This window comes from Nelumbo lutea, chromosome 3 (assembly GCF_056320005.1).
Source record: "Nelumbo lutea isolate HS-2025 chromosome 3, American lotus-T2T, whole genome shotgun sequence".
Lineage (NCBI taxonomy): Eukaryota > Viridiplantae > Streptophyta > Magnoliopsida > Proteales > Nelumbonaceae > Nelumbo > Nelumbo lutea.
In genome coordinates this window covers 37,730,351-37,757,185 of record NC_142686.1, presented here as the reverse complement: position 1 = coordinate 37,757,185, position 26,835 = coordinate 37,730,351, and the positions used below count along the sequence as shown (strand labels likewise).

Sequence of the window (26,835 nt, the reverse complement as noted above, 5' to 3'; positions counted from 1 at the left end):
AATTTGATGTTACTGTCTCAACCTCTAATTTTCAATTTTTAGCCTAAAAACTTACCACTCTGGATTGCATCTTAACAAATTAAGGGGAATTAGTTGGGGTATAATACATGGACATGCATAAGAGCCAACATGTAGGAGACAATTTGACGTCAGTCATATGCCTCAAGCAACTGAGACTTGAGCATGTAAAGTGGCATTTCCCAACATTTGATATCAACTTAAACTAAACTCAAATTTTCCAGTTTATTCCAACTACCCAGGATATCAATCAACATTCTAATGTTTTCAGATTTGAAGCTGGGAACTGATGTGAAACATTCTAATATATTTGGATCAGAATCACTCAAACTCAGTGCTGCTACAGATGATAAAATAGGCTGCAACAAAATATCTATGATACAAATAATTTGTTAAATTACAAAAATGATGAAGAATGAATAATAAGAGATCTGGAATTATCACCAACTTGGCCTCTTAATGTTCTGTCTTGACCTTCACATCCCCATTTGGTAAGATACTTTGCGCTTGTGCAAGCCTCTTCGATTCCTGCATGAGACACCAGGAGATGAAAAACCAATGATACAGACTACACAACAGTCAACAACAACAACAATATTAACAAGGTTCAAAATATCGACGTGATACACTCAATACATAGTGTATCGTAACGATATCCAGAGGGGCATATGGCATGGTAAAAACCAAGGATGCAAGATTAACAACAGTCAATAACAGCAATATTAACAAGGTTCAAAAGGTTCAAAATATCGACTGAATACAGAGCGTATCATATCGATATACAGAGGAGAATATGGCATAGTGAATGAATTGGACAGGATAGCACTTTTCCCCGTCCACACCGGGTCGGGAATGGGGAGTGCATTCCCCATCCTGCCCCTTCCCTGATTATATATACTAAATACATACATATACAATATTATTCATATTATATATATATATACATATATTTTTTAAATATATTTAAAATATTTTTATATTTTAATAAATTTCTCTTATTTTAAGTAAATCTATTTTCTAAAAATAATTTTAATTTAAAATTTTCAGGGATTCTGGTCCCTGGTTGGGAACCCATCTCCGTCAGGGTCAGGGATGGAGGCAAGGTTCAAAGTATCGACACGTATCAGCCGATACAGGCCGATACATATCATTCCAGGACCCCTCCAATACACCCCTACAGTGGGCATATCAGGGGTCTGACCGGTTCAGGGGATGGAGGAGACCTAAACCAGCCCCCCTGAACCGGTTGTAAAAAAATAAAAAAATATATATAAAAATGCAGTATCGATTCACCCGATACGCCCCTACCGGCGTATCGGGTGTATCAATATTTTGAACCTAGGATGGAGGTTCATTTTCATCCCCAGCCAGGATCGGGGTCGGGAACAGGGATTAGTTGCAGTCAGGGACAAGGAGTACGGCCCCAAACAAAAGGAAAGGAAGAAGAATATAGTATTCATTTAATTATTCTAATTGATGTGTGTGTTTTTGGGGTTTTAATTGTGGAAAACTATGGTGATTAGTATTTTTTTTCGTAAATAGATTTGTGGTTAGATCTGTGATGTTTAATAAATTCATGCATTTTCTCCAAAACATGGAAATTTTGAAAATTACAAAAAACAATTTATTTGTCTTAAATGATTTATTAAATCCATTGATCCAACAACAATTTTACATCAAAATTGATATTTTCTTCATTTTTGGTATTTTATATAAATAAAACAATAGAAAAATAGAATTATAATTGTTTATTATATAAATGATTATATTATTAAATAAAATAATTATACAATTATAAAATTGATAGTTTTTCTTTTTTTTTTCTTTTGGTCTGATGCCTAGTCAGTAGATGTGTCTTATCAATTATCATGTAATAATATTTAACACAAACAATTTCAAAACTCAAGATTGAGCGTAACCGTGAGGTCAAAATTGATGCATATCATATATTGATACGTTCTGATATATTGAGCCTAGCATATTAATGAAGTAAATGCATAATTTTCATGTTGTATCACTAACTCAAGTGCAAGGCCCATTTTGCTGCCCAAGTAACTTAAGGAAAATAAATGCTAATGCGCACATCCAGACAATGAATGCTGTTGATATCCAATTTTATGCCATAATAATCATGAACATGCCAATATCAAGTGACCAAAGGATGCATAGGAAGCAAGACTGATGCACCAAGTTTGTGAAACTTATCAAGGCACATTCGGAGAGCTCATCTGTGTGCTTTTGATCTTGTGCATATTTGTACAACAAATTTGCAAATCAAAAATTCCTTTGCTTAGTCTCTGCAATTGCCTAACTAGTAAATTATACAAGTTAAAGGCATAACTACTAAAAGCACTATGATGATTCTGTATACAAAAAAGCACTATGCTGATTCTTTTTCTCAATAACGGTCTACCAGTATGTGCGTGAGAGAGAGAGATTGAAGTTAAAGAGAAAAAACTAGGTTCTCTTTAAGGTGTTTTCTGTCCACATGAACATAAATCTTAGGGACCACCTCTCCCCTTTTGGAATGAGATGCATGAACTTTACTCCAAAATGGCTGAAGCATGGTCATAAACATGGACCTTGACCACTTCAGTAAGTTCATGTAAAAGTAACATAAAATATCCAGAAACCAGTAGACTTGATCAACAACCCATCAACCTGGATGGTTGAACCTTTGACCCATTTAACCTGTCCACCAGGTTACTGGCTTTTTATTAACTCTTCATTGCTGTGACATCATTGGTTCACCCATTGTTCCATATGATTTAACCAATGAACCTTTGATCCATTCAACCTGTTCACCAAGTTACTGGCTTCAACTCTTCATTGCCGTGACATCAAAGGTTCATCCATGACCCATTGTTCCATATGACTGAACCAAAGACCCGTCCATCCAAGGGAAAATACCGTTCAACCTTCTGATTGGGATTTAAAACATTGGTTTAGTAGTGGCCGTTAAGCAACAATGAAAAAGGATCGTCTACTGGTTTAATCTTCACTTACTCTATGTCATTTTAATAAAATTCCCATTTATTCACAATCTATGCATGGTTAGTAATCCATTTTTGTTCTTTTGATTGGTACATAATAATCCAATCTATAATTAATTCCCATCAGAAACCCCAAGTCCCCAACACCTTTTCTTTAGTATACATTACTTCATATGGGAATTTATGAGACTAATTTTTCGGTTTCAAAATTCTAGACTTCCAACATTAGATGCTATGACTAAGGTGGCATTAGGTAAATCTTATGTCTGAAAAGCAAAAAAAAAAAAAAAAAAAAAAAACTCTGGAAAAACTCTGAAAGCATTCAGTGGAAAATTTGCTTTTATGCTTTTGTAGACATCTGAATGTAGTGGAGTTGTTCGGTAATCTGAATGTTGTGACGTCTGAAAAGTTTTCATTTTACAAATTTACCCCTTAAGCTGTTATTTAAATAAAAGTAAATGAAAATTATTAAAATAGTATGATATTATCAAAAAACATTATAAAAATAATAAAATATAAAATCTAATGATGTTAAAAATGATAAATTAGTAAAAAAATATTATAAATATAATAAAAATGAAGAAAAAGAAAATAATAATGGTAATAAAAAATTAAAACTATAAAGGTGATCATATAGTATTATTAAAAGTAATAAAAAATGAACATAAAATAATAATAAAGAGATTTATAAAAAGCGAAATAATATAGAAAGGTAAAACAGTAAAAATTTATTATAAATATAATAAAAATGTAAGAAATAAAAGAGATTTATAAAATAATAGTAATAAAAAGTTAAAATATAGAAAATATCATATAATATCATTAAAAAATAATATAAAATAGAAGGAAACGAAAGAAAAGGCAATCTCAATACATTTATCTGATTAATTCATTTGTGATTCATTCAGCATAGTAGGAAAAAAAACAGCTGCCCCAATACATTTAGAAAGCATTTCTCTACATTCAAAACAAAAATGCAGCCTATCAAGCATAGACTCCACTGGATTATACTAATCTCTTCAATAAAAAGTCTCAATCTAAATTGCAAAAAACCAATGGAATAGAGTTTTTCAAACCATTATTTGACAAGGCCAAGGTCCGATACATCAAACCCCCCCCACCCTCCCCTGTTATTTGTCAAATGCATAAATTAGTTTTTTTTGTTAGATTCACACACACATAATGAGAGAGCAATAACGAAAAGAGAAAAAGGGGCTTTAGTTTGGGGAGAGAAGCTCTAAAATGCAGGGGTAGTTTTAGGTTTTTCAAAATATCTAACAGGCACTGCTGGAAGAAAATGTCCGTGTGCTACCTCCAAATGCACTCGGAGGTAGCTCACCCTCTGAATAATTCTGAATAAAATTCGGTATTCGGTAGCTCGATTCGGAGCTGCAGACAACCACCGACAACTGAAAATCAACTTTTTTCAACATTCAGTGGCCAATTCAGCGCTACCAAAAGCCGCCTAAGTCTATGTCATACTGATTAATGAAAACACAGCAATTTCAACTCAATTTTTAAGTCAATTGCATTGGGACAGATTACACACAAGTCGAAGGCATCAGCAAACCAACTTGACACAGCATGAACCACATATTGACACTGTATTAATCATTCAGTTACAACCCTATATTGTGATCTGGTAGATCGTGAAATACCTGAATCACCTTTTTTACGGTGGGTCCCATTTACACAGCCCATAAATGAATATCAATCCCCAATTTATAAAACTCGAGCAAAACCTAGATCCAAATTTCCCTAGTGTTTTAAAAGTGAAATGTGTAAAAAAGAGCACAATGGCCATTTTGCACATGAGACAGCATGGCGCAAGGTGAGGTGCACGCCTTTTTGAAGCAAGGCACAGAAATGCAAAAAATGCAAAATGTTAAAAATATTAAACACATTAAAAAATAAAAATATAAACTTAAACTTTAAAATAAACGTTTTAAAAAACCTATTATCTCAAATTAAAATACATAAACATAACATGTAAAACATATTTAAAATGAAAATTTAAAACAAGATCAAGCATAACATATAAAACATATTCAACCATGTAAACTCGTACTCCCTTTATTTTTTTTTTCCCAATTGCATTATTCAAATAGAAAATGTGATGTTAAACATTATACATTCCTGATTCTACGAGTTGCCTTTCTACCAAGCCCCTCAAGTGAATGAATGAGCAACATTAGCAAATATGGGGTTTTTAGAGCTTCAATGAGTGAGCGAATCAACCGAACCGGAGCGAAAAGAACCCCATATTTACTAATGTTGCTCATTCATCCATCCTAATAGAAGATATTTTTAAAACACTTTAGAGTTATAAAACCTTTTTTATAAGGATTAAGAATTTAAGACCATGATATGGGCTTGTTTGGACTTTGCCTCGAGGAGTTTGGTCGGGGGTAAAAGGGCTCCACCCCTAGCCCAGATACTAAACATAAAAACACATAGAAAAATGCACAGATTTTCAAAAGGTGTATGCCTGGGCTGAAGTGCAAGATGCACCAGGCGCACGCCTAGGCAAACTAGGCACACGCCATTTGAAAGTGTTGCACCTAGCACCTAGGCAAGGGCCACAAGGCACATACCCTTAAATGTGCCTCGCATGTGTGCCTAGGCAACACTGAATTTCTCAACCCTTCTTTGCTTAACCACTTTAAGATCGCCTTGATGTTCTAGATTATGTAATTTGAATGGCTCCCTCCCTCGAGAAAACAAGACAGCTGCAGCTAAGCACCATTCCAAGCAAGCCAGTGAGGAGAAGATGCCTATGTCTTAGAGCATATTAGTTGCAATTACCATGCTAATAGTGGAAGTGGTTGCGACATCATTTTCCGACTTCTTGGTGGTAAAAGTCAAAAGAGCTCTTTACTAAACAAAAAAAAGGGGGGGAAAAGTCAAAACAGCCTTTGGAACAGATAGGCTTTGGCGTAGAGTAATTGTGAGTATCCATGCATTGGCAGTTAATAGATGGGATGTTGGTCTCAACCCAAGGGCTACTCAGTCTTCGCCTTGGAAAGCTATTTGCAGCATTTTGCCTTCTCTCCTTCCAATACCCTTCTTCAGTGACTCAGTAAAGAAAGATTCCTCCTTTTACAATACCCTTCTTCAGTGACTCAGTCTAGTAACTTGTTAGGAATTTTCCCAACAAAGGATGTTTGGTGTAGCCCAATGCCCCCAAAAATAAGGGCTTTTTTGCTGGGAGGTGGTATTCCAAAAAATCAACACCTTGGATGTGCTTCAAAGAAGGTCACATTGTCTGGGTTGTGATGAGAGAACTACGCACTTATTTATCTCCTATCCCTTTGTATCTTATATTTGGGATTGGTTCTCTTCTCTCTTTTGCTGGAAGTGGGACCCTACCCAAGATGTGGTGGACCTTTTCGATCCATGTTTCTTTAGGCATCCGAAGAAGAAGGGTAAATTAATGTGGAGAGCCACAAGGGCAGCTACCCTCTAGTCAATTTGGGATGAAAGAAACAACAGGATATTTAGAGATGTTGGAAAATCTAAGGAAGAAGTCATTGATGGAATAACCATCAAAATTTTATATTGGCTGAAAACATTAGCTCTTTTCAAGGACTTCTTAGTTGATGGCATCTTAAGAGGTTGGAGTGTAGTGGCAAATTCTGCTTCTTTAAAGGCGATCTCAGGATGCTTGGACTCCTACTGTCCAAAGGCTAAAGTTGAACTTTGATGGAAGCTCTTTAGGCAACCCAAGTCCTTCTGGAATAGGTGGGGTTCTAAGAGATGCAGAGGGCAGACTAATTGCTATGTTCTCTGGGCTGATAGGAGTGGGAGATTCACTGAAAGTGTAAGTGTTGGCTCTACTACAAGGCTTAAAGCTAGCTAACCAGATGGGTCTTCATCAAGTTGAGGTAGAAGGGGATTCTAAGCTGGTAATTGGGTGGATGCAGTCACAAAGTTTGGGAGTCTAGGTATATAGACAGTTTTGGAGGGAAATAAATTGGCTAGCAAGGGAGATAGGAGCCTCTTTCAAATGAGTTAGAAGGTCGGCTAACAGTTAGCTGACATGTTGGCAAATTAGTTTAAAATAACATATATTAGATATATCAGATATACCATATATTTAATAAATAAGTTTGTAGTCCCAGAAGCCTGGCCCTGGCCAATATACCCAGGCCTAGGTTAAGCCCCTTATACCAGGTGCACAGTGGGCCCAGACCATGATTACTGATTTACCCCTACTCAGCTGTTATGGGCCTGGGCGTAGGATCTCGTCACGGGGCAGTTTGTGGGGAAAATTCCTTGCCTTCCCCTGCCCTTCCCTTTGCAAGTTGACCCTATGGTGGCGAACGGAGGAGGTGATTTGTTCAAGAGATCACCCTAACTCTCCTAAGCAATTCCTTGATCGAAAATTCAATGTCTTGTTCAAAATTCAAAACTCCTTTAAATAGGAGATTACAGGAGGGTTTCCTTCTTGTATTCAGCTAGGGTAGTCCCTCTCTTATCGCAACTTAAACTTCTATCGAAACTCAAACTCCTACTTCTAAGGGGAACATAAAAATAGGGGATAAGGGAAAGGTACAGCTGGTGTTGGCGAGCAGGGCTACTGTGGCCGGATAGGTGTGGGCCCACCCGAATGAGCTATTGTGTGGGCCCCACTCTACCGCTGGCGCATGCGTCTCACCTTGCTGCTGTCGTGTGGTGTGTGCTGCTAGGCGTGTGGCTTGCAGACTGTACCGCGGCGCACTGCCAGGCGGTGCGTGCTGCCAGGCCCGCTGCTGCCTGTGGTTGCGACGCAGCGTGTTGTCGGGTGTTGTGTCCATAACATTACACCCCTCTTGGACAACAAGCTTGTCCTCAAGCTCGAGGTCGGGGTAGGCGTTGTGCAGGTCGGTCCAGGGAATCCAAGTGGCCTTCGTTGATGGTAGTCCGTCCTAGTCTACTAGAACCTCGAAGGTGCCCTGATTGATGCATGACCGGACAAGAGCTCTAGGTTGGAGGATGGGTCTGCCATCCTTGAGAGGGGGTAGAGGGGGCACTTGCGTTGGGGGAGTCCCTGTAAAAGGCTTTAGTAGGGACACATGGAAGACATCATGGATTTTGCTGTGCTCTGGCAGTTCAAGTTGATAGGCAACCTTCCCGATCTGTCGAAGAACCTTGAAGGGCCCATAAAACTTTGGGGTCAGCTTTTGGGGGCCCCGTCGCCTGAGGGAGAGCTGCTGGTAAGGCTGGAGCTTTAGCCAAACGAACTGTCCTGGCTGGAGGGTGACCTCGCGGCGGTGCTGATCGTAGGCTATCTTCATGCGTGCCTGTGCCTGTTGTAAACATAAGGAGACTTCAGCCAGTAGGGCATCGCGGTCTTGGAGGCTGCGGTCCACTTCTTCCAACCGTGTTGAACCCAGTTCGTAGGAGAGAAGACGAGGAGGGTCTCACCCATACACCACGCGAAAGGGAGTCATTCCAAGGGACGAGTGGTAGGATGTGTTATAGCAATATTCGGCCCAAGGAAGGCAGTCCACCCAGCGTCGTGGTTGGTCCCCTACGAAACAACGGAGGTACATTTCTATGGTGCGATTGACAACCTCCGTTTGCCCATCCGTCTGTGGATGATAGGCGGAGGAAAAGGCTAGGGTCGTGCCTTGTAATCTGAATAGCTCCTTCCAGAAGGTGCTGGTGAAGACCGCATCCCTATCACTGACGATGGACTCAAGCAGCCCATGTAAGCGGAAGATGTGTATGAAAAAGGCATGGGCCATAAAAACTACGCTGTAGGGGTGGGACAATGGAATGAAATGAGCATATTTGGAGAAGCGGTCCACCACTACGAATAAGATGGATTTCCCACCGACTTTAGGCAAGCCTTCAACGAAGTCCATAGAGATACCGGCCCAGATCTGTGTTGGGAGTGAAAGAGGCTGCAGGAGTCCTGCTGGGTGTAAGTTCTCCCACTTTTGTTGCTGACATACGGAGCAATTCTAGATGAAATCCCTAACCAAGCCTCGCATACCATGCCAATGAAAATCTGCACGAACGCGGTGTAACGTCTTCTGAACCCCTTCATGGGTGGCGTTATGGATGCTGGCGAGGATAGTTGGAATCAAGGGACAATCTGTTGGGAGATATACCCTTCCTTTGTACAGCACAAGTCCCTCGTGGATGGTCCAATTTGGTTTGGTCGTGCCAGACTGCAATTCTTGCACCATGTCTCTCCATGTTGGTGATTGGGGCAGCACACTCGTTAGGTCCTCCAGTAGGGTCACGCGGGGCTAGGAGACCGCGAAGAGGTGTGTCGTGTCCTCTTCACGCCTAGACAGCACATTAGCGGCCCGATTAGAGGCTCCCGCCTTGTGATCTACGGGGAAGTCAAACCCTAGCAGTTTGCTTGCCCAGTGCTGTTGGGGTGGAGTAGTAAGTCGCTGCTCTAGAAGGTACTTGAGGCTGTAGTGATCTGTCTTGACCACGAAGGGCCTACCCCACAAATACGGCCTCTAGTGCTGGACGGCCTTGGCCAGTCCGATCAATTCACGCTCGTAGGCCGGTAGCTTGAGGTGCCGATCTGCTAGTTTGCGGCTGAAGAAGGCTATGGGGTGCTCTTGTTGTTGTAGTACTACGCTGATGCCTATGCCAGACGCATCACACTCCACCGTAAATTCTTGGTCAAAGTTTGGTAGTTGCAGCACGGGGGTAGTGGAGAGTGCGTCCCTTAGGTTTGTGAAGGCGGTGTTAGCCGCTTCATCCCATTGAAATGCATTCTTCTTCAACATCTTGGTTAATGGGGCCGCCAGGAGTCCATAGTCCCTTACAAACTTGCAATAGTATCCAGTGAGCCCCAAGAACCGGCGGAGAGCCCTAATGGTCTGAGGCTTGGGCCATTCCCGAATGGCTTGAATCTTGGAATTATCTACCGAAACTCCTTCCCTGCTGACTATATGGCCTAGGTAAAGGACCTGCAACTCTCCGAAGGAGCACTTGGTTCGTTTTAGGAAGAGCTTGTGCTATCGTAACAGCTCCAGAACTGTCCTTAGGTGACAAACGTGCTCCACCCACGAAGTACTATAAATTAAGATGTCGAAAAATACTAGGACGAACCTACGAAGGTGGGGCCGAAATACCTCGTTCATCAGGGCTTGAAATGTAGATGGGGCATTGGTGAGACCAAAAGGCATGATCAGGAATTCAAAGTGGTCGTGATGCGTTCGGAAGGCTGTTTTCTCCACATCTTTAGGGGCCATTTGGACCTGGAAGTAGCCTGACCTGAGACCCAACTTAGAAAAGTACTGAGACCCGTGGAGATCATCTAGCAATTCATCTACCACTGGAATCGGGAACTTGTCCTTGACGATTCTATTGTTGAGCTCCCTGTAGTCCACACAAAATCTCCAGGTGCCGTCTTGCTTTGGCACCAACAAGACTGGTGAAGAGAATGGAGAGCGGATGGGGCGTATCATTCCTTGTTCTAGCATCTCTGTACACTGCCTCTCTATCTCGTCCTTCTGTAGGTGCAGGGAGCGGTACGGCCTCACGACAACGGGTCTTGCCCCTGGTATTAAGGGAATCCGATGGTCACACGACCGGCCAGATGGAAGGCCCTTGGGCTCTGAGAACACGTCTGAAAATTTGGCAAGAAGCCTCTCCATCTCTGCAGTGTGCAAGGCGTCGCCATGGAGACGTCTGAAAAATATGCACTTGTGGTTTTCTTGCTCTCATCTTGGTCCCTTTCCAGGTGACATGTTTCCCATGTAAGTCAAACGTCATGGTCAAGGCATTGAAATCCCATAGGATAGGGCCGAGGGTGATGAGCCACTTAATTCCCAACGCTATGTCAAACTCGTCTAGGGTCAGTACAAATAGATCTGCGAGGAATGATTCAGAATCCACCTGGATTTGGACGCTTCGACAGATCCCTGGACTGTGAACTCTCTCCCCATTTGCTACAACCACTTGGAGTCGCGGTCTGTCTTCCATTGGTAGCTTCAGTTGGAGCGTAGCCTGCTTGCTGATAAAGTTGTGGGTGCTCCCTGAGTCAACCAGAATCCGTACCTATTTTCCTGCCACCTGGGCCTGCAACTGCATGGTTTGGGAGTTTTGGATTCCAGTGATGGCATGGAGGGAGATCTCGGGTTCTAGTGCCGCATGTTCCTCTTCTTCCTCCTCTAGCTCGTCTACCAGAAGGCAGAATAACCGCTTGCAACGGTGGCCGGCTGAGTACAACTCGTCACAGTTGAAGCATTGGCCCTTGGCTCGACGCTCTACCATCTCGGCCCTGGATAAGCGTTTGATGGGAGGTGTTGTTGTGTTGCTACCCATGCTAGTTGCAGATCGGGTAGTGTTGCTGGTGAAGGGGCGTTGTTCCCTGCTGGCAGCCATCGAAGGCCCTCCTGCGATAGACCTTGGGTTCATCCAAGTCGTTGCGGGACGCCCCATGCTAGACGGCCCTCGGCTGATCTACAGCTTGCGCTCGAAGGCTCAGGCCAGATTCATTGCTGTGACCAAGTTGGGTGGGCTCTGCATCTCCACATCAACTCTTAGAGGTTCAGATAGGCCGGCTGTGAACATATCCACCTGCTGGTCTGGCCGAACTGAAGAGGCTCAGGCGAGAAGGGTCTGAAACTGTCGTTGATACTCCACGACGGTCCCGGTCTGCTTGAGGTTAATGAGCTCCACCAAGGGGTTGCTTGTTAATGGGGGTCCGAACCGGAGGAGGCAATACGACTTGAACTGGTCCCAACTAAGGCCTGGTTCTTCCTGCTCCACTCGGTAGAACCAGAGATGTGCTTCATCGGTCAAGTGGAATGCTGTCAAGCTGACCTTGTCCTTCTCTTCCGTGCGCTGATTACGGAAGAATTGCTCATAGCAGTACAGCCATCCAAGTGGGTTACCACTGCCGCTATATGAGGGGAACTCCAGACGACTGTATTTGGGTATGATTGCTGCTGTCAGGGTGTCGTTTTGTCGTTCACCGGAGCCCTCTGCCCGATCTGGGCGGCGGCTGTTGTTGGTGGCTGCCCCTTCAGGGCTCCTTTCCCTGGTGGAGAAGTATAACTCCAGTAGACGCCGAAGTTCCCTGACATCCTCTTTAACTTCTCTTACCTCCGCGTGATTTTCCACGAAACGGTGTTCCAGCTCGTGAACCTTGGATGATAGCTGCTCCATGTCACCCATTACGCTTGGCTCTGATACCAAAATGTTATGGGACCGGGCGTAGGATCTCATCACGGGGCAGTTTGTGGAGAAAACTCCTTGCCTTTCCCTTTGCGAGTTGACCCTATGGTGGCGAACTGAGGGGGTGATTTGTTCAAGAGATCACCCTAACTCTCCTAAGCACTTCCTTGATCGAAAATTCAATGTCTTGTTCAAAATTCAAAACTCCTTTAAATAGGAGATTATAGAAGGGTTTCCATCTTGTATTTGGCTAGGGTAGTCCCTCTCTTATCGCAGCTTAAACTTCTATCGAAACTCAAACTCCTACTTCTAAGGGGAACATAAAAATAGGGGATAAGGGAAAGGTACAGCTGGTGCTGGCGAGCAGGGCTGTTGTGGCCAGATAGGTGTGGACCCACCCGGATGAGCTGTCGTGTGGGCCCCACTCTACCGCTGGCGCATGCATCTCACCTTGTTGCTGCCATGTGGTGCGTGCTACTGCCGTGTGGTGCATGCTGCTGTCGAGTGCTGCTGCCGGGCGGTGCATGCCACTAGGCGTGCGGCTGGCAAACTGTACCGCGGCGCGCTGCCGGGCGATGCGTGCCGCTAGGCGTGCGGCTGGCAGACTGTACCACGGCGCGCTACTGCCTGTGGTTGCGACGTAGCGTGTTGCCGGGTGTTGTGTCCATAACATCACCATGCACCTCAGCTCCACTTTAATTGCATTCCCCACTTTTAGAATGTTGTTCATCTTATGGTGCATATATATTCAAAATTAAGGGTTGAAGATACCTGTCATTGTAACCTTTAAATGACGATGAAATGAATTCAACTACAGTTGACTAGAAGATTGAACAACGCAAGTCCTTGCTTTATCATAGTGGCAAGACATTTTAAAGAAATTCTATCATCAGGAATTCCATGAATACCCAATTCTTATGGAAAAATAAGTATACTTTCTAAGGTTTTCATGATGAACGTAAAAATAAAATCAATCTTGAGTAATATCTAGTTTCTCATGGGCAATTAAAACATAACCTTCACAAGGAGAGATTCTAGTAAAAATTTCTCATGCATGATCTTCATGTAATAGTTTGTTTCTTTTTATTTCCTTTTTTCATGCTGCTTTATAAATGAATCCTGATCATTACCACTCAAAGAAATACATTCTTAAGCCCTGTATTTTTATTATAAAACATCGCACAATGTTTAGAGAAACTGAAAATCTGTGATAAAGCCATTCCAAGAAAAATAGACACTTATTAGTTTCATGTAACTTACAGCAGCAGAAGTTGCACGTATCTCCCTATAAGCTTCAACTTCCTCAGGAAATGCTTGCTCAAGCTCCTCCAAAAGATGCTTGCGTAGACTCTATAAACCAATACAAAAAGTTATAACAGACTAGAAGCCATCAACAATCACAGCAAGCATTAGAAAGGAAAATAATAAAGGCTATTCACCAGAAAGGCTCCTTCAATGTATCATATTGGCATGTATTAGGGCTATTCACCAGAACCAGCTTGATGTAGAAAGAATAAGAGAGTCCTCAGAAAGCTGAGGGCCCTAATAATAATTTGGATATTTGGTAGAAGAAAATATGATGTTTAAAAAGAAAATAAAAGAAACTAACTAAAATGAATTAACTTATGGAACCTAAAGAAAGATAAGGTTGTATATGCTGTACATAATCATTTTAAGGCTCTATATTCAGATCCAACTGAGGTTAGTACAAGTTAGACAGCTGACAGATTTGGATTGGGACAGATTGACAGAGGAACAAGTACATTTTTAGAAAGGAAATTCTCATCAGAAGAGATTAAGAAAGCAATTTTCTCGATGGAGAGATCCAAAGCCCCTGGTCTGGATGTTTTTTCAATGGCTTTCTATTGAGAATGTTGGGATTTTTTGAAATTAGACAATTCAGACATGTTGGACATCTTTAATGAGTTTTTCCGCAGGGGAGATTTCCCCAAGTGTAAATGCCACTTTTATTACTTTGGTGCCAAAAAAGGAGGCAAAAACCCCAAAAACACCTACATACTTATATGTAAGACACCACACAGTAGATATTATTAGACTAAATTATTCATATTGTGGGTTAGTAGTATTAATATTGTTATGCTTATACTAGTTTCTTTTTGTTATTTTCTTATATGTTTGGATTCAACCGAGACACAAGTCAGTTACATAGTCTCAAACCCTTTAGGACTTTAAAACCTGAATTGATATGCAAAAAAACAACTTGAAGATTGTATCCAATTGACACACAAGAACAATCAATAGGACTTCTTCTTCCTAGGACCAAAACAAGGGCTCAGCCCTTATGTTTTGTGTGCTTCTTTCCTTTCTTATTTTTCTACTCATAAATATGTTCACTTTGTATCTATTGATATGGGGTTTATACTTTATACTTATTTCTTGAGAATTATGGTGATTATTAGTTAAAATTAACTACTCATTACTATGAAATCTAGGACTCTACCCTTGGATTTATATATTTTTTATTTTAAAAAACCCATCGCCTAGGCACCTAGGCGACAAGGCACTCCCCTATCACCTAGTTTCACCTTGGCGCCTTGAAAACTATGATCATGGTGGGGTTTAAGAATGAAGAAAGGGAATTGTTAGAGGAGGAAAAAAGGGAGATTAGTATTCAAGAGCTTATTCAGGCGTTACAGACCAGGAAGCTCTTTCGCAGTAAACAAAATTGGAGTCTGTCAAGACAAACCTAAAGGAAGAAATTCGGGGGTCAGGACAATGGGAAGTGGTTGGAATTGGTTACTAACGGTCTTCAGAGGGCATTGTCCAAAGCTATCAAAGTGTTGGTGGTTTTATCAGGCTTTATATTTCGGTTTGAGCTCTATGGCTCCTGAGTTTGAACAATGTAGCAGATCAGATTGGAGGGAAATCTTTTGGAATGTGTTTGAATTTTAGACTTGTAACAATCATTCTTGCTTTTGTTGGTCTTTAGCCGCTTTGTATTGTGTGGTGCCATCTTGTCACCCTACTTTGTAACCTTTTTTCTTATTTATAAATCTTTTTTATTACTCTTCAAAAAAAGGGGGAACGGATTTGCTAGTAGGGAGAATTGAGGAAGAAGGGTGTCGCATTTTAAAGGAAGCATCACCTTTAGTGGTGCAAGAAGGCGAGAAATGAAACCAAGGTTTGAAGTTGATAAGATTAAAGAATTAGATGGGGGAACTATTAGTAGAAGTTCAAAAGAAGGGCTTAGGGAGTTTGGTGAGCAGCTAGAGCCTGAAAGGGAGGGTGATGAGGTAGTAGTTTCAGTAGAAGATTGTAAGAAAGCTGAGGAGGGTGTTGGAAGCATTAAATAGGGGGAGTTCAATTTGAATGAATCCAAGAAAGGTGAGACAGAAAAATTTGCCTAACAGGTTTAGGTTCAAGGATGTGTAAAAGGAAAAGGAAGTATAGAATGAGACCCTTGCAGGAAAAGCCTGAAGCAACGATAAAGGAGAGGAGTAAGAACTGTTACTCAAGTGATGAAGAGGTGACAATTGATGAAACTCATTTAATTGAGAAATAAATAGATTTAGAAATGGTTGTAAACAAGAAAGGTGAGACAGAAAAATTCGCCTAACAGGTTTAGGTTCAAGGGTGTGTAAAAGGAAAATGAAGTATAGAATGAGACCCTTGCAGGAAAAGCTTGAAGCAACGATGAAGGGGAGGAGTAAGAACTGCTACTCAAGTGATGAAGAGGTGACAACTGATGAAACTCATTTAATTGAAAAATAAATAGATTTAGAAATGGTTGTAAACAAAGAGTTGGAGATAAACAAAATTTTGGGTTTAAGTTACATAGGAGGCGAGGAATTTGCAAGGAAAACCAATAAAGAATTTAAAGAGTAGCCTTGTTAATCAATAATAGAATCAATTTCATTAATTAAGAAGAAAATTAGTACAACAAAAGAGAAAGAAGGGAAAGGGATAATCTCTCTTAGCCCTTCCCAACTTTTGAAATTACAACACAACCCAAAATATTCCTTCACACCCCTTGTTTAGCAAGCGTATCAGCGAAGGCATTTGCATCTCTTTATAACCAATTACAAGTCACTTCTATTCCTTGTAACAGTATAATGGCTTTCCCCTTCTCATATATAGAACCACCATCCAGCCTCCTCTTCTTTTTGTAACTAGCTTATTACAAGCTTTGAATCACCTTTAATTAGCAATTTCTTTATGTTCAGCTCCTTAGCCTTTTGAATCCCTTCCATAACCGCCAAAATCTCAGCCCTTAAAGAGTCCCCAACTCCAATTGCACCTGAATAGAATGCAATAACATTTACCTCCTCATTCATAAACACTCCTCCAATGCCAAATGGACCCAGGTTGCCTTCACTACTACCACCAAATTGAACTTAGCAAACCTCTAAGGGGAGAAGACCAAACAGGCCTAACCATCTCCCCAAAGGGGAAAGAATTAGCTACCTCTCTCTAGTTACTCATCACCTCACCCCCAGAAACATCCTTGAATAGATCAAATGACTTCACCTAGTGGACCACCTTGATGGTAATAGCTTCCCTGCTTCGTTCTTTCCCAAGAAATATGTGTTGGTTTCTCTCTTCCCAAATTGTCCAACACGCCACTGTCCTTGTGGATCTCCAAAGCATTCTTCACCTCTTCTTTGACCAGCTTACGAAAGGAGCAAACAAGCTTTGTAGATTAGCCAGAGGGTTCCACCTGCAGCCAACGAAAGAAAGAACCATTCCCAAATTGAAGAAGAAAAAGGGCAAGAGATTAACAAGTGATAGCAACTTTCACCACTAACTTTGCAAAGGGAGCACCAGTGGGGGGATGGGCACCTATTAGGTCTTTTTCTTCATAGTAGCTCACAAGTATTAATTCTCTCCAAATACATTTCCAAGCACAAACCACCCACGACCATTAACCAAACGAAAATCCAAACACAATGATTTTAGTTCCTGTGGACCTAACTGTAATCAGTCCCGCACTAGTAGGCCTGAAAAATTAGGGTTTCACCGCACTCGGCTACTTGGGAGAAATGGAAGAACAGCAGCCGCTCCTGCCAGAGCTCTCCAAACACTCTCCAACTTCAACCGCCCTCTTCTAGGGATCAAAAATGACCTTCCAAACCCTAAGAGCCACTCTCACACTGTATCCTTGACCTGTAACTAGAAAACTCTCTAGTCCGCTAGGGTTTTGGGTAAAAAACAGCAGCCTCGATCTCTAGGCAATCTATAGCCAGTTTCTATCTTTCCAGACCCTCTACCAACAATGGCACAAATGATCTCAAAACAATCAGCAATTTATCTCTCCATACAGTCTTCTAATCAAAGGGTGTATGGGAAAAAAAAGGAAAAGGTGCTCTGATACCAAGATGTGATTCAGTCCAATAAAATCAGAAAATAAATCTCAGATTGTAGGAAAAAAAAGTGAGAGAAATAGAAGAGAAAAAAGTAGAGAAGAGAAGAAACAAGATGAAGAAGAAAGGAGAAGGAGAAGATGGTTCAATATCTTCCCTCCTTACTCCGCTAATCTTTTATTAATCTTAGCTCAACAGGAACAATTACAATAGCCAGCTCATAAACGTACCTAAAAGTAAATAAAAAAAGGTTAACAGGCCCATTAACAAACATAACAGGTAAAAGACAAAAAAATAGCATAATGATGGACTAGGGACCATTAAGCCCAGTCTCTCTACACTTGCATCAATTATTTCTTCACCATCAAACCTTCTCTCCATCAATCCCTGAGACTCCTCTGAAAGCTTAGCCCACTTCAAACCATTAATCCAAACCTATCATTCAAAGGTTTTCTAAAGAATGATTTCAAGTGCTCCACAAAGACTTAGCAATCTCGCTCTGTTGGCTAACGTTGAGTCCATTCACCTCCAACTTTGACATAAATTTCTACTTTCTCCTCCATTGCCAATGCATGAAAAAATTCAGTGTTCCTATTTCCTTCCTTGACCCACTTGCCCCTTGATTCCTGCCTCCAACTCATTTCCTCTTTCAATAATAAATCCTCCAACTCCTTCCTCAATAGCCATCTTTCATTCCTATCACTTTTCTCCATCGTACCTGACACATCCTTTTCATCCAACTCTTCAATTTTAGCAGACAGAATTTGCTTTTGTTCCTCAATCCTACCAAACTGTTGTACATTTCATTCTTTGATCTTGCCTTTAAGCTCTTTTAACTTCCAATGGAACCTTATTCCTTCCCTCTCCTCCCAACAGACTTTAACTCTCTTTAAATCCACTGGAACAAAACCACATATTCTCAAACTTGAATGAAGTTGAACCAGTACCACCCAAGTCTTCCTCAGAAATAGAAATTGGCCAATGATCCTAGGTCACTCTTGGCAAGGCTCTAGAACTAGACTTCTCCAATGATCCTCCCAGTCAACACTGAATAAAAATTTATCCAGTTTGAAGCAGATTGGGTTGGCTTGTAGACTGAACCAAGTTATTACAAGAAAGAGGTAGTTCCGTCAGCCCAAAAGCATCAATGACTTGATTAAATCTCCTCATGCTCAAATTTATTCTCCGTCTCAGATTGTTAGCTTCTTCCAGGAATCTTATCACATTAAAATCCCTCCTATACACCACGGCCCATCCCATAGTCCCCTGATATCTTCCAATTCTTTCCAAAGCTTATTTCTTTCCTGGTACCCATTAGGTCCATAGATATTTGACAAACCCACTCACATCCATCTAAACCCCGTTTAAACTTAATTGAGACTAAAATTTTTTTTTGATGAATAGTTGAGACTAAAAATTTTCCCACCAACTCCTCCATTCCAATTACCACCTCATTGTTCCACATTGTCACAAAACTACACAAAGCCCCCCACACGAAGGACACACAGCCCAACTCCATCCTCTGAATTTCCAAATACTCCTAGCTATTTTTTATCAAATTCCATCACCTTAGATTCTTGAATTAAAACAATATCTGGCTTCTCCTTCCTAAGCATCTCTTTTATAATGGCTCTTTCCTTGCCCTCCCTAAATCTCCAACCTTCCAACTTATAATTTTCATTCCTCTTTGCAAAAACTAACCCTTTCCCAAGCTTCTCCTACTTGTTACCCCCCACCTTTCCCTTTCTTCCACTAAACTCCTTATCTCCTACAGCTTTTTACAATCTTTCCACTTCATTCAACTTCCTTTTTCTAACCTTACCTCCCTCCTTATTCTTTCTCAAATACACTTTAATATCATCAGGCTCTTGTATTTTACACCCTAACTTTTCCATAAACTCAACCAGTTGATCACTATGCCCCATCCCATCATCTCTTGTCCCCCCTCCCCATTTCACATTCACCTCCAGAAATTGTAACATGTTCATTAGACACACTCCTAATTTCTCTCACCTTGCAGTAACTTCCCTTCCCTTCAATTCCAAAAAAAAATTCTCAATCATCTCCCATAGGATGGGCAGAGGTTGGTAAAGAAGTCTAATGCTGTTAGACAATTCAAAAGTAAAAAAGAATATTCACACCATTCAAGTTTAAAAAGTCTTCACAAGTTTAAGAGGGGGACTTTTGGGTATCAGGCCTAGTAAGAAGGTGAAGAAAACTAAAGAAGGGGAGTTTGAAAAGTAAAGTCTTTCCTGGTTTAGATTCTGAAGCAGCAGAGTGCTCAAGATGTTAACTCTGCTGGCCAAGTAAGGCCAGACAGATGAAATGAAATAGAAAATAAATGTTAAAGTATAGAAGATTATCTAAGGGAGATAAGACCCTTGATACACCCCAGTTCCCCCAGCCCTTCCCCTTAACTAAGATACCATCTAAAAATCTAGTATATCTTGCAGTGAATTTGAAGTTTTGAACATGATTAACTTTAGATGCCAAAATCCAAACCCTCCAATAAAGTACTGGAGTGACCAGGATCCTTCCTTCCCCTCCCTTATCCATCTCACCAAGACCTAATAGTCATCCTCCAACTGTGATAAGCCTAATAAAAACATAAGACAAAACATGTATCGTAAAGTCAGTAACTCTGTTAAAATGGAGTCACCAGAATTCCAGAACTGAAGAGCTCCAAGAGTACAAAAATGATCTTCCCATCCTGTGTCCAAACCAAAATGAAAAGAAAAAAGGAAATGCCAGAGTTCAAAAAGATCAAGTCTTTGATAAAAATTGTGATGTCTAACCTATCATCATCATCTAAGCCTTGTCCCAACTATATGGGAACAGTTACCTGAATCCTGTTTCACCATTCAGTGCCATATCCATCATTAAATTGCGGGTATTTAAATCATTTCTTACTACTACTTCCACCCAAGCCCTTTCCAGTCTGCCCCCTAGTTCTTCTGGCCCCTTAAGTTGTAACAGACTACCTCTTCTAACAGGTGTTGCTGGTCTTCTATGCAAGTGGATATACCATCTTAGTCTACTTTCTCTCATTTTAGGGTAAAAGATTTAAACCTCCCTTGAGGTTTCTCCTGAATAGTAAATACTGAAATATCCCCTCTCTTTTCAAATTGAACTAAAGCCTCCTCTATTGGGTGATGCCATCAGACAAAAACCTCTGCAGTACCCTCCCTTAGTAGTTAGTACTCCATCCAGATCCTTTTTTTTTTATAAATAACATCAATTCCATTAAAATAATGAATAGATACAAGAAGATCCCCTTAGAGGCGCGAGGAGCAGCCTCTCCAAACAGCAAATACACAAACTACAACAGAGAAAACATGAATGTTGAAATTAAAACAATAGTTACAATTGTGCCCAGAACAATGTTTCCCTATTTATCCCTTGTTTTGCCAAGACATCAGCAAAAGCATTAGCTGATCTCCCAACCCATTGTACTGTTATAGACATATTTCTTGTCAGCCATTTGAATTTTTTTAAATCATTTTTGTAGCCCCAAGTGACATTATTTAACCAGTCCACCACTGTCTTAGAGTCTCCTTCAATCAGAAGCTGCTCCACGCCCACTTCTTTTGCAAGAAGTATTCCTTGTGTTGCAGCTAGCAGTTCTGCCTGGATAGAGTTCCCAACTCCTAAAGGGCCAGAGTAGATTAAGACAACCTCTCCAACCTCATTCCTCAGTACACCTCCCATCCCAGAGGGACCCGGGTTACCCTGGCTACTCCCATCAAAATTCAGCTTCAAAGAACCAAGAGGAGGGGGGACCCAACTAGTCAGTGCCCTCCCTTTGTAGGAGGAACAGCTTGTTACCAACTTCCAATCCTTCCAACAATCAGCAAAAGTAAAATGGTTAAATAATTCTAGAGTCTTTAACCAATGTAAAGACCTGGACAAAATGCAGTCCTTCAAGGTTTGACCGCTTCTTCCTTTTTCTTGGAAGATTCTGGCATTCCTTTCTTCCCATACTGTCCATAACAATGCTGCTCGTGAGCATCTCCACATTTTCCTTCCTCTTTTATGGGGCCAAGAGAAGAAAAATGGTTAAAGATTGTGCTTACTTCTGCTGGCATATTCCAACTAGACCCAAACAAAGATAGAAGCCAAGCCCAGAGCCCTACAGTGACACTACAAGATAAAAATAGATGATTACAATCCTCACCATGAGATCTGCAAAGAATGCACCAGTTTGGTGAAATACAAAGGACGGGTCTTCTCTTTTGTCGGTTGTCCATCGTGTTTACTTTACCATGCCACACTTCCCAACACAAAGCCATAACCTTGGGGGGACCAGCCTACACCAGACTTCTTTGAAAGGGAAACTCTGATGAGAGGGAGATTGGCAGAGGAACTTGAAAAAGGAACCACAAGAAAAAGACCCTTTGGGTGAATGGCCCAAATCCTTTTATCAGGTTTCGAGGGATCCAACCAAACCTTATCAAGGAGACATAGAAGAGTAGACAAACACTCAATTTCCCCATCCCTTAATCCTCTACGGAAACCAAAATCCCAAGACAAAGTTGGTAAGGATAAATTCAACGGAAGGAATTTTGAGACCACCTCATTTTTATACAAGGAAACAGAGTACAATGAAAGAAAAAGGTCTTTCAAAGGGAGATCTCCAACCCAAATGTCCTCCCAAAACCGAATAGAATTACCTGAACAAGCATCATACCTGACACAGCTAAGGAACTGCAGAAGAACTTTGTGAAATGCTTTCCAAGGTGTGGCTAGGTTAGCCCTCCTTGATGCACCAGCATCCCAACCACTCTCTGAACATCCATGAATACTCTTCACTACTTCGTGCCAAAGTCTATCCCGCTCCAAAGGCCATCTCCACAACCACTTACCTAACAAAGCTGAGTTTTTTTTAAGCACATTCCCAAGCCCTAATCCTCTCTCCTCTTTGCTTCTACTCACAAAGATCATCTTTTATCACCTCCCAACGATCCTGGTAAAAATGCATGTGACATCATGTGCAGGTTAACTTTTTTAAAAATCCAATTTCATCTTTTATTGCCCCTTTGCCTGCTATAAAACCAACCTCCTGTCATTCCTATGGCACCATCAAGTTATTATAGCTTATAGGCTAATAGCTTGTTCGAAGCAAAATTTCATATATATCTAGTTTTAATTTGTAAACCAAACAGCCAGGAGTCTTCCTGACTGGCCGTATGGTCCATAGTAGAGTTTAAGGCATGATTTGGATCTGCTAGAAACTGTTACGGTAAGGTTTATCTGCCAACCCATTTGACTGAGAAGGTAGCACCACCAAACCTCTTGGGCGACTTCCTAGCAAATAAACTTATCTCATCTCTTGTTGTATTTTAAACATGTATGATGTATTTAAGTCTGTATTTTAAATTTTTGAATTTTGTACATTTTAAAGCACATGGAATACAAATTCCTCAACACATTAATCATCTTTGTTAGTTTATCTCAAACGTGATCTTGTATTCTGTTAGAAAAGAGGTGTGTGGCAGATTATACCAAATCAGAAACCAGAAATCTGTCCGGATCCACTTTTTCTTTATGATTTGGTTTATCACTAACTGTTATTACAAAAAGGGCGAGGAGAACTAAAGCATGTTTTCAAGATGTATAAACAAAAAAGCCCATTGTACTCTGAATGGACAATCCGGACTCTGAATGAACTAAAGCATGTTTTCAAGACAGCTCTATATGTCTTGTGGCCACTTCCCTCCGTCCATTTATAATGTCTATTCCAAACATATAAACAAAAAAGTCCATTGTACTCTGAATGGACAATCCGGACTCCGAACTCTCATTTGTTGAGTGGTCCAACAGGAAAGACCAGCTGGCAATAATTTATATGCGTGATAGCCTCACCCAACTACTGTCAGGCTATCCCGTTTCTTCCCTTGGGTTATAGTTTGGCAGCTTTCTTTGTTTTGGTGGCTTTCTTTAAAATTTTAAATAATGAAGGCCAAAAAGGCCTTCTCATTGATTCTGTCAAATATACCAGTACCATATTCTGATAGGGAACATTTAAGTCATATCAGAAACCAAAGGCAAGGTATAAGTAATTATATTAAACCTCAGGGGAGGCTTAAGTCTTTTACCCCTCATTTTATCACCTATTGGAGCTATTCTTAGGTCCCTTCATATGACTTCATGTCTAACCTATTACACATACACAAATATCAACCTATTACTCATTTGATTTTGTACATATGAGGCAATTACATGATTCCATTCCATGACAGGCTTTATCCCTAAGAAGGTAAGAATTGGAAGGGATCATTGCCTGGTCTGATGGTAAAACCTCATGTTGACAAGCAAGAGAACACAGGTTCAAGTCTGAGAGTGGCCAGTTGTGCCCCAAAAAAAAAACAAGAAAAAACAAATCTTAGGTCCACATCCAGCCCACCTCACCCAACCCCAGATAGCTGTGACCAACATTGGGTAGTAATATCTGAAATGAATAATTATTGTAAAATGATTTTTTATGAATATAATTATTGTAAATATTCCAGTATATAGGAAAGGACAGAACTATTTCTCCACCATTCTACCTCACGTTACCCACTTTACAAAGACATGTAACTTAACTGGTTAAAACAGAAATCAAGAAGGCAGTTGTACAAATGTTTAATTTGACATCTACCACAAAGAAACACCCAAACTGGCCCTTCGAACATGGGTCTAAATATTCTTACCCAATTACAAACCATAGAAACAACACTCTCTCGTGAAAACTAGAACACCTCAACAAATTCCAGACTAGAATGGCAATCTTTGTAACTTAATTTACAAAGACATGTAATTTACATCTGTCCCTCCCCGACCCCGCATTGGCGGGAGCCTGATGTATTGGGCTGCCCTATGTAACTTAGTTGATTAAATAGAAATCAAGAAGAAGTCAATAAGGCAGTTGTACAAATGTTTAATTGGACATCTACCACAAAGAAACACCCAAACTGACCCTTCAAGCACGGGTCAAAATATCTTACCCAATGACAAACCATGGAAACAACACTCTCTCACGAAAACTAGAATACTTCCAGACTAGAATGGCAATTTTTGCAACTTAACAGGTTAAATAGATACCAAGAAGGCAGTTGTACAAATGTTTAATTTGACAGCTACCATAAAGAAACACTCAAACCAACCCTTCAAACATGGGTCGGAATATTCTTACCCGATGACAAACCATAGAAACAACACTCTCTCATGAAAACTAGAACACCTCAACAAATTCCATACTACAAGAATTGTTTAGAATCACACATATCGGATACTGAATCTCCAGCATTCACATGCTACGTGCCCCTAATACACTGAAATGATAGACCTCTTGAATAAATTGGTATAAATCCTTAGAAAGTGGCTACTAATCCAATGTGTGACTCTTCATAGTTCATTCTTTTGGGCCATAAGAACTGCTTGTCTAATTATCGAATTAACAATCATATTTGGAAGTACAGGATTATATCCTGCGCTTACCAAAATACAAATCCAAACCATCCACTGTTACAATGTAAGGAATAAGCCCAACAAGTTTAACAGATGACCATGTCAAAAGTCAAGTTCGCAGGTAACTCCATTGACAACTTCCTTTAACATATAAAAATAAGGGAACAATGAGCTTTGCCGATGGTATGAACATAAACTCCGTCAGAGCATTACCTTGAACGCATCGGTTTTGCCTTTGGTTATTTGATTCCGGGCGATGCATCCGTTGATAACGTCTCTCGTGAATTCGTCCGGATTCTTCCCATCGTCGATCAAACTAAAACCCCAGAAATTTAGATAGGCAAGAATGTTAAATAAAGAAGAATTAGTTATTGGGGGAAATAAAAAACGCAGCCTCCAAAGAACACGAAACGGTGAAGAATCAGAAGACTCACTTAACGACTTCCATTGGAACCTGAATGTTGCAATTTTCCGCCAATTTTTGCATTGTGTCAAGCTCAGAAACGACAGCATTCCTGCAAGGTTAAACCCTAAAATCAATAAAAGCTCGTAATCATGTTCTGCGGGACAACGCCAGAGCTCTCCAACCGGGAAAAGAAATATTGATGATTGATTAATGAGGATAAAATAAACTATTTCAATTTTAGGTTAAGAAAGACTGCAGACAGTAACGCACAGGCGTTGGAGAAGAGGGAGTTGAGAGGCCAAGTTGAAGGAGGAGACAGTGAGGTAAAGCTGGTGCAGAAGACCGAGAGTCTTTTGTATGGAGTTGATGACCTGGTTGAGGTTCTGTTTTGGATCATCTGGATTGCTTGTTTGGGTGATCCCGCCATTCCCAGCTGCGGTGGCCGACGACGAGTTCTGTAAAGAATCCATCCTCTATTTTTTCGGTTGTTGTGCTTAATTTATCTATTATTCCAAAATAAATTTACTACAAATAAGATTTATTAGAGGTAGTGGTCACTCGTCAATAATTTGGTCGAGTGGTCTAAGGCGCCAGATTTAGGCTCTGGTTCGGAAGGGCGTGGGTTCAAATCCCACAGCTGGCACCTATAATTTTTTCCTCTCTTAGAACACAAAAAAACTGCCCATGAAAGACAAAATACTCTATAACATGTATACATCATACAATAGTTATTGGTTTTTATGATTATTATAATATAATATATAGTTTTTATTTTTGGGGGAAATTTATTCATTTAGCATTTCTACATAAATAATGGCTATACTTGTACATAATAAATATGCTTTAATTTTTAACATATAAATCATTCAAGGTAAGTAAAATAAACTAATTTTATACTTTTCATTTTTTATTAGTTTTTGGAAAATTATTCATTTGGTATTTTTATACAAATAATAACTATTTTTCAAAAAAAATAAATATGTTTTCATTAACATGTATTTTTGTGTGAAATAGAACATATAAATCATTTGCTGCATGTAAAATAAATTATTTTTTATTTTTAAATTTTATTGAATTTTTTGGGAAAATGATTTTTAGATTATTTATAGTATTTATAATTATAATTTTTTTATTTGCTATTAAAACAAAAAACAATCCAAAAACAATCAATATACAAAATTGTGAAATCAAGCACCAATATGCTTTTTTATTAATATGAATCGCTCCATGTTTATTGATACAATGTAATACGACCCAATCAGATGCATATTATTTCAGCGTGCATAACTAGTGCAATCAATGTTCAAAGAAGCATAAACCCAAAAATGGGAGAGGGTCACAACTAAGATGTTCATCTAGGATTAAACCAGTGATCATATTGTGATGATGTGGGTTTTAGTGTTTATAATTATAATTTTTCGTTAAAGTCCAAAAAGCAGTCAATATATAAAGTTGTGAAATCAAGCACCAATGTGCTTTTGCATCTAAACGTATTGGTCTGTATCCATTGATA

At 40.2% G+C, this 26,835-nt stretch overlaps 1 protein-coding gene across 1 annotated transcript; it reads right to left on the bottom strand.

The window, feature by feature from the left end:
* Positions 1 to 305: 305 nt before the first annotated feature.
* LOC148864306 (mediator of RNA polymerase II transcription subunit 10b-like) lies at positions 306 to 25,835 on the bottom strand. The gene is made up of 5 exons (XM_088981510.1): positions 25,593 to 25,835; positions 25,351 to 25,431; positions 25,130 to 25,232; positions 13,407 to 13,496; positions 306 to 546 (listed from the first exon to the last, which is right to left on the bottom strand). Exons 1-5 carry the CDS (start codon positions 25,790 to 25,792, stop codon positions 475 to 477), a joined length of 546 nt encoding a protein of 181 aa, XP_088837636.1. The 5' UTR covers positions 25,793 to 25,835; the 3' UTR covers positions 306 to 474.
* Between the last annotated feature and the right edge of the window lie 1,000 nt (positions 25,836 to 26,835).